Below are 9,176 nucleotides of genomic sequence, written 5' to 3'. Positions count from 1 at the left end.
AGTTGTTCTGCTTCAGATTTTTGAGGAGGTTACCATTCAAAGGTTTGAGGAAAGATTAAATAAATAAGAATGAAATTAATACTTTTATTCAGCAAGGATGCATTCAATCAAAAGTGACAGTAAAGACATTTATAATATTACAAAAAATTCCATTTCATGTAAATGCAGCTCTATTCATAAAAAAATCCTGAAAAAATGCATTCCACAAAAATATTACGCAGTAAAAACTGTTTTCAACATTGATAATAAGAACATTTTAAAATATAGTACAACAGAAAATGGATATTTTAAATTGTAATAATATCTCACATTTTTACTGTAGTATTTTTTTTTTTTACATTATAAATCTTTATTATTCCAAACTTTTGACTGGCATTGTGCATGTTTTTAAATATCCACGCTTCAGCTCTGCTTTCAAAGAAACCGGATGACCCCGCTGATCAGCTCTGGGCCTCAGGGGGGCGACACTGACAGCGTCTCTTCAGCAGGACGAGATGCTTTTCAGGGTGTTTGTGTTGTAAATTTGTACTGTGGAAGTGACTACTTGCTCTGTATACTGTAAACACTGAAATCAATTAATCTTGATGAGCATTAGATATTTCTGTTGTTTTGGAGTTTAATGAGTGTGTCTCTTTAAATTTCCATGAACTCAGCTTTCTCTGTGATGATGATCACAGGATCACAGAGCCAGTTTAATTTAACAAACTCAACATTTAAGTTAGCAGATCTTTAGATTTAGATGTTGTACTACTCAAGCATGTTAACTGCACTTGAAATACTGAATAAGCGAACTCATACAATTTGATTGCACTTAACATGGTCTTGGGAGCAGGGCTTGGTTCCCATCATGCACCTACGGCTCAAACGGATAATGAGAATGATTGACTGTTATATTGCTTCTGTTATTGAAATGGTGTTGTTGTCTCTGTGAGTTATGGGATGCAAATTTAGAAAGCATGTTGTAACTATGTGGCCTGCTGTCACTGTCACTGTAGTTTATGTGTTGGAGGTCAAGAACACTGCTCTCCACAAACTGGAGTCTTCTGATATGTTTGTGGGCTGTTGTGTGTTCAGGTCCTGACACCTCAGTGTTGGGAGGGGCTGTGATCTTCACAGACTAGTAATCACCATTTATTGTTGAGTTGATTAAATCTGTCTACCAATAGACAGGTACAGGAATGTTGTTTTGAGTGTAACACCTCCCTACAAAAAAGAGATGATGACATAAAATTGCATTTTTTCCCCCCCTGTAGTGTAGTGTTCATGACCTTCAAAACTCAAACCACAATGACTTTGTTTCTATCCATGTGTTTTTTATGTGAATTTTTGCATATTGCAATAAAAAAAAATGCTGTATGGAAAAGCCAGAATGTACATAAATCCCAAAAATGTGCATATAAAAAACAAATGCACTGAGTTGAGGTGGATAATTGTTTTACATGTGCTTAAACTACTGACTTTGCCTCAGCAGATCAACCAGCAGACCAATTTCACTGCACAGCACCTCAAATGTTGGTTTAGTCATTCTGAAATGCCTGAGCCAAAGCTAACAACACCATTGCAATAATATAAAAAAATAAATCAATAATTATTATTCATTTTAGCTGTGGTGCATGATGGGAACTAAACACCCCCCTTCAGTTGAAGACATTACTCGATCTGTCTTGAGATGTATCTGAGGCAATGCGTTTCGAGATATATGATTTTGAGTGTAATAATGTTGGTGTTTGAGGTATGTGTAATTAAATATCATTACAAAATAGACCGTTGCCGGGGTTGATTGTTTTACTGTGGATTAAAGTTTTGACGTATTGCATAAATTATATTTTATGGTTACTACTATATAGTGATTTTCAAGTTTAAATTGTGTATATAAGTGACTGAGGTATGGGAGTGGCATATGTTGAGATTTGATAATTAAGGTCATTGTGCCAGTTTTGGGCAATTTTTTATTGGTCATTGGGCTAGTTTTGGGCTAGTTTTAAGTTCATCAACTTAAAAAAATAAAAGTTTTGTTATCATACTGGGGTTTACAGAGCCCATACATAATATGCTGACAATATATATATATATATATATATATATATATATATATATATCAAGGCCACAAATTAAGATTTCATTCTCTCATTTCAGTAAATCGTGGCCACAATTTACTAATTTGTTCCGTCGTTTTGATTTAACTAAAACAACGGACAGAATTATTACAATATGGCCATGATTTACTAAAACAAGGGAACAAATTACTACATCATGCGCATGATTTTCTTAAAACGAGGGGACGAATTAGTAAAACAAGTTGACGTATTAGTAAGTTGTGGAAACTAATTGCTAATTTGCGGCCACAATACACATATTTTTGTCTGCATGTCTTGTGCGAGGCTTCATAGGGGTTTAAAGTGTACTTGTTACATCCACCAGCTGGACTGCCCTTGATTTCCACCAGAGGGCACTCCTGGACTATTTTTCCCACAACCCATTGCCCGGACTCATTATGCCTGATTACATCCATCTGTGTCTCATCATCTTGTTAACCCTGCCTATTTAAACCCTTTGTGTACGTTCACTCATTGTGAAGTCTTGTATGGGTCACTACTGCATTTCTGAGCGTTATCCTGTTTCTCTGTTTCTTGCCTGTGTCTAGGACCTTGTTTTATGTTTGGACTGTTTGCTCGTGATTTTGAGCTTATGCCTGTTTTATTGATTGCGATTATGGATTACCCTCAATAAAGCTTGGATCTTCAACCTAAAGTCTCGGAGCAGTATATGACAGTACTAGTATTTGTCTCTCTCTTCCTGGAAAACAGATTATAATGTTGATGTCTCATGTTACACTACACAGATTTGACCAATCAAAAGCTCCCGAGACTGAGAATGAAAATGAAATGACCATGAAAAAATGACCTAGAGATCATTGGTTACATAAAAAAACACACACAAAATGAGCCCTTTGGATGTGTCCCATCCTTACTCTCTGTTTCAGTAGGAAGTACGGTGTACAGGAAAGACCAACTGTGCTTGTCAAGCCATTCCATGCCGTTGCTCAGTAATCAAATGATGATGTGCTAGAAAAGCAGAGAGTGGTTTTTCATTGGATTTTATTAAAACAATGTAATCAGCTCTTCCCACGGACACTGCGTCATGTGTGCTTTCTCTACTCCTGCTAGAATTTTAGACGTACGAATCCAGAATGTTCCGATCACACTGAAGCAGACGCCTGTCTATGTGTGCTCCTTACGCCTGATCAGTCTCTTGAAAGCTTGTTTAAAGTCCTCGTTGAAGCTGGTGTACAGTAGCGGGTTAATGAGCGAGTTGACGTAGCCCAGCCAGGTGAGCGCATCCGACACTTGAGGCGAGGGGTTCAGCAACATCAAGCCCACCAGCAGCTCTTTCATGAAGAACGGCAGCCAGCACATGATGAAGGCTCCCAGGATGAGGCCCAAAATCCGCGCCGCCTTCCTCTCCCGAGACGTACAGATCTGATTTCTCTCGTCCTGCTCCGCCGCGTCCATATCGAACGGCGGTACGCGAACGGCGACGTTATTCCGGTCGAATTCCACGGTGGGGTCAGAGGTGGACACGTCCGAGACGCAGAAGGCGTGCGTGACCCGGCAGTGGTTCACAGAGTTCTGGCTGTCGGTGCTGCGGCTGCTGAGGTGCCGCGAAGAGCCGCGCTTCTGGTACAGCGTCTTGGCAGCGCTGTAGATGCGCGAATACAGGATGAGTATCAGAGTCATGGGGATGTAGAAAGCACCGAACGTGGAGTAGATGGTGTAGCCCACGTGGTCGTGCTCGATGATGCACTGCTGTGGGCCGCTGCCATCCCCGCGCTGCCTCCAGAACAGAGGCGGTATGGAGATGAAGATGGAAATCACCCACACGATGACCACCATGACGGCGGCACGCCGGGCCGTCCTCTTGCGGGCGTACTCGATGGCTTTAGTGATGGCCCAGTAGCGGTCCAGCGCGATCACGCACAGGTGCAGGATGGAGCAGGTGCAGCAGGTCATGTCGACGCTCAGCCACGCCTCGCACACGAACGGCCCCAGCAACCACGTCTCGGTGGTGATGTACAGGATGCTGATGGGCATGACCAGCACGGCCACCAGGAAGTCGGTGACGGCCAGTGAGCAGATGAGGTAGTTTGCTGGCAGGTGGAGCTTCTTGGTGGTGCAGATGGCTGCGATGACCGCACCGTTCACCACGGCCGTCAGCAGCGTCAGCAGCGCCAGCAGAGCCACCACGGCTAGTCGCTCCGACAACACCTCGATGCGAAACGCCGCTCTTGGTGTGGCAGTGGTGTTGGTGCTGTTGGCCAGAGCACCGGCGCTTTCTCCCAGGTAGCGCTCCATTTCCATCCTGCAGCTGGAGTCGCTCCGTCAGACCGGAGAATCCCACTGGCCCCGCTCCAGGACTAAAGCCCCGAAGACTTCTGCGCTGGATCAGTGGCGTCCTGTCAAACACACAGTCAGATGATGAGTTAACATGTTTTTTTTAGTTGCTTGACATTTTTTGAATAAATAATGGCTTAAAATTTCCAGAGCATGCAGACACAGTGGCCTCTGAAATTATTCACTTATTGGGAGACCACTGGCAAGATGGGCTTTTACTAAAAATTGGCTGTTTATGCAGTCGAAATGTGAATTTTTAGCATAAGAAAACAGAGTAAAAGGGCTGTGGTACTGCCTTTTGCCAGAAACTTCAATATCCATTACGGTGCATTCACACGGGGCGACAGCGTCAAAGGCCTTTGCACACTGAGTCCGAAAATTTCGTATGCGTTTTTTCGTATTCGTGATCCTAAAAATTCGCCATACACAGAGATCATGCACATTGAGTCCGATGCGTATTAATGAATCCGTTGCGAAAAAATGTGCAAAAAAATACAAAATGGAGTCTTCAAGCAGTGAGAATGATTAGTTGTCCTCTCTTCTTAAAAAGAGGAAATATTGGGTCCATACAATCCCGAGATTGCGTAGAGAGAGAGAGGAAGGAGAGTTCCACCTCATCAAGGAGCTGAGTGATTATCCCGAGCGTTTACTTCAGGATGTCAGTGGCTCAGTTTGATGCTTTGCTAGTTATATTCTGTCTCTTTGTATTCCGCACTTTGATTGTCATACAGTGCTACTGCTTTGTGCTGCAGATGACGTGGATCAACTTGTCAGATGGCATTCTGGATTTTGGCGTTCATTTGTACGGTGGACGAAAGTTTCGGACTCAGTGTGCAAAGACCTTAACGCTTCTCATTTACTCTGGATGGGTGACGTCATGCGTTGCCGAACGGAATTGTGGGCTCTGTTGTTTCGCTGGCGTTGCTCATGGCAGAAGTTGAAAATTGTTCAACTTTTCAAGCGCCAACGCACGCGTCAGCCAATCGGATACCCTTATGCAAATACCATAGCGCTGATGCTAGCCAATTGCGTTCATGCAACACCGGAAAGTAATGTGATTGGCTGTTGTCACTATGACAGTCAGACATGCCCTCCGTCGACGCAGACGCCCCGTGTGAATGCAGCGTAATGCACTTTTGAATTTGGCTCCGCCCCTTAAAAGCTCTGGAGCTGTCAAAAGTCCACTGGATGATGCAAAATGATGCGTTTTACTTTAGTTTTGCTGAAAAATAAATGGGGATGTCTGGTTGCAGGTAACATGGAAAAAGAGTACATATTGTTCGTCTACATACCCATACTGCTAATTTTCTAACAATACAAAGCTGGTTGAAAATCGGCGAACTTAACTTACGTCACACTTGTCTGAACTTCATTACATTAGACCAGTGGTCTCAAACTCAGTTCCTGGAGGGCCACAGTCCTGCAGAGTTTAGCTCCTACCAGCTCCAACTCACACCTGCTTGGAAGTTTCTAGTAATCCTGAAGACCTTGATTAGCTGGATCAGGTGTGTTTGATTAGGGTTGGAGCAAAAATGTGCAGAGCTGTGGCCCTCCAGGAATTGAGTTTGAGAACACTGCATTAGACAATAAAATATCATCAACAGGTTGTTACTAACACAATTCAATGGAACTCGCTATCATAGTTGGCCAACGATGCTTTTGGGAAACACATTAACAAACACAAACCATTCCAGCAGTGATCTGAATAATGTCTGTGATGAAGTGATTTTGTGAAAGAGATATTGATGATGGCATTTGTCCATGTCCTCTAGTGTTCAGTATTGATGGCAAGTGAATTTATGCCTCTGCTTGGTCTTTCTTTTCTCTAGTAACATCCGCTCTGACCTGCAGCCCCACGGGTACAAACAGAACAGAATGAAGTGAATTTAATGGAATTTAAGGTTTTGTGTCTCAAGGGCAAAGTCAGCCACGGAGAACGCTTTTATTTTAATGTGGTTATTTAGAGGAAAAAGACATTTTTTTACAGAAAGAACAGAGCACAGATACACACAAACAAACACATGCATCAACATAACACATCTATGTAAACTGGATCATATTCAAACCAAAGAGGGAACCAATTAATCTACTTCTGTTAAAACACAGCACATGCTCATATGCTAAATATAACCATTTTAACATGTGAATTTAATGAACAGGTAGGCCACTATTGGTCACTGGTATTGGCAGAGCTATTACTCACTGAGAGAAGCGACATACACTATAGTTTCTACTCTTTCGCACAATGATGACCGCAAAAACTTACATACATAACAGAGACTCTTTTAAGTGTTTGAATACTAAACATAAGCAGATTTCCCCGTTCAAATTTTTTTTGAGTGAATAATGATGGTGTAAATTTGGGAGTGTTATAGAAAACATTCTAGGTTTTGTTATTGTTGTATTTTATTTGTCTCAGCCACAACTGTCTGTCTCAAATATTTATTATACAATTCTATACTTAACAGGGAGCCAGGGAAATTAAGAGGAAATTCTTTCAGGGAAAATTGTAACATAATAGTTATTCTTTCTCTTAAAGTCCCACTTTTATCCCTTAAAATTAATCTTTGATGATCAAAATGACATATTTAAAAAAAAATTTCCCTTCATGCCTTAAAATAGCTTGACTCTAACTCTACACCCTTGCTTGATTTGGTATGCGCCGATACATGAACATGCAAATTAGTCTCCGTCTCCACTCAATCGCAGCAGCTCGGATTACCTGATTCACACGTAGTAAATGCTACAAAATGGCAAGTGGAAATATTGGTTTGATTCTCTAGAAGAAGAAGAAGAAGAGCGAATTATACAGGTATGTCGGACACATAACGGTAATTAATATGATTAGCCTTTTGCTTGACTACATTATCAAACAGCTAATAATGTGTTGCTAATGTTACACAAACCATGTTTTTCAATATCTCGGCCGACCTTATAAAAATTTTTATTCGTTTTGAGGAATACTGAATCTGTTTTTGTGAGATGAGTAAATGCCTGCTCACATTCATTCTAAAACTACAATAACCATCATGTTCACACAGCGCACAACACCAACAAGTAATCCGATTATGTAACTCATGTTACCCGTAATTCATTACCCCAACATAGTTTGTACCAACTGTAAGTGAGAGACACTGTAATAAAGTGAATTACAGTAATCTAGTAGTTGTATGAAAGTGCTTTATAAATAAAGAAAGAAGAAGAAGTAGTAATCTAGGCCAAATGTTACGAATATATGAATCACAGTTTCAAATTTCAGAATGCGCTTTTCAGCAATATATTGCTTATTATGGTGATTTCATGCTTTCCATCAGCAAATGACAGCAGCTTCGGGGAGAGCAGGAAGGAAGGATTTAAACGGAGAGATATAGAGCGCGCCAGGTTAGAGAGTTTTAGATTGCATAAAATAATAATAATAATAATAAAAAAACATAGCGAATGTGTGTGTGCATGTGTATATGTGTATGAAAAAAAGGCTCCTGAGTGACACCCTGCACTTGAAGATAGCATATTGTGTTCGAATTTTACAGTAAAAAAAAACTAAATATGTGAAAACGACCCATTTTAGCTTCAGGTTCTGAAGGGTTAAGGGAAGTTTGGATGGCATCAGAATCTAAGTGTTAAGACACTCCGTATTTATCAAAGATAGATTCCAGAGGGAAAACAACACCGGACCAAGTACCGATCCCTGCTTCATGACTGAATCTTCATCAATCATCTCTCAAACAGACACACAATCACAGAACATGCTAATTGTGCTCCACTGACCTTAATAAAACTACTGTTAACTCATTGTAACCACACCAACAAAATAAAAAAAAAATTTTTTGTCACTTGTCAAAGTGTGCTACAAGTAAAATTGTTAATTAGCAAATCATCCTCTGCTATTGTACATGACTTTTTTTCCTGTCTGGAGAATCAGCAGCACTAAAGACTTAAAAACTACGAGAGTGTTAAACGTGGTGTTAATAAACTCACCCAGTCCTGCCATTCCCTTCCTCTCCCCCGGGACCGTGTATTTCTTTACATGTTCACTCTCACACACAAACACACAAGTGTTTTTAGAAGACTGAGTCTTTCTAGAGGTTTCGTGTCTCCTCCAGGTTCCAGTGCAATCACACTAATGATAAATACATGAATGAGCAATCACACAACAGTAGCCTGTAATTGCACAGGTTTGATTGACAGGTTGGCCAGTCCCTAGAGGTCAGAGGCAGCTCTGAAATCATTCAGAAGAGGTTCAAGCCTCACAATAACACAATCACCTCTGACGCTCTTCATGAGCAGCGTTCATCCACCTTTTACGTGCGAGCCGTGTTTGCGTAGGCCGACTCATTACATGCAGTTGTTGGGATATTTCTAAAGAGGCTGTCGTCACACGCGGGCCTGAGCGCCCATCTGTCCGCACGTCCCTAAGTGACGCCCAGGGATGCAAACTCATGAGGGGTGAACAAGGTGAGACAATTACAGATTCCAGGAAATGCTGCAGTGGGAATTACTGGTGAAAGAATAAGCTTTATTACAGGTTTAATGATTTAAATGTGCACTCAGTAAGTTTCACTGACTATGATTCGATTTCACACATGAAAATCGAAGTCAGTGTCAGTGATTATCCCTAGTTTGTCAAGCCCTACGGTAGTATATACATTAGGAAGATTTCTTGTCTTGCTTCAATGTAACCACTCGACTATGCTATAAAATCCAGCTCAATTTTGCTATAGTATTATGTATTCTGTATCTCCAACAACAAACTAATATATTTATTGTGGATTAAAAGACCTGTAT

The 9,176-nt window shown here is 41.0% G+C and overlaps 1 protein-coding gene and 1 long non-coding RNA gene across 2 annotated transcripts in view; one reads left to right on the top strand and one right to left on the bottom strand.

Moving 5' to 3' along the window:
• The window catches only part of LOC127502252 (uncharacterized), a 265,865-nt gene that overhangs the window by 96,355 nt on the left and 160,334 nt on the right, over nt 1-9,176 (top strand). The window lies entirely within an intron of this gene.
• LOC127502232 (5-hydroxytryptamine receptor 1E) overlaps nt 3,082-9,176 on the bottom strand; it is a 41,688-nt gene continuing 35,593 nt past the window's right edge. The window contains exon 2 of the mRNA XM_051875008.1: nt 3,082-4,453. Within this exon, the coding sequence (XP_051730968.1) occupies nt 3,222-4,358 (1,137 nt within the window). The 5' untranslated portion in view covers nt 4,359-4,453 and the 3' untranslated portion in view covers nt 3,082-3,221. The remainder of the gene's footprint in view (nt 4,454-9,176) is intronic.

The sequence above is a fragment of the Ctenopharyngodon idella genome, chromosome 20, assembly GCF_019924925.1.
Source record: "Ctenopharyngodon idella isolate HZGC_01 chromosome 20, HZGC01, whole genome shotgun sequence".
NCBI lineage: Eukaryota > Metazoa > Chordata > Actinopteri > Cypriniformes > Xenocyprididae > Ctenopharyngodon > Ctenopharyngodon idella.
This window is presented reverse-complemented; position numbering and strand designations above follow the sequence as displayed.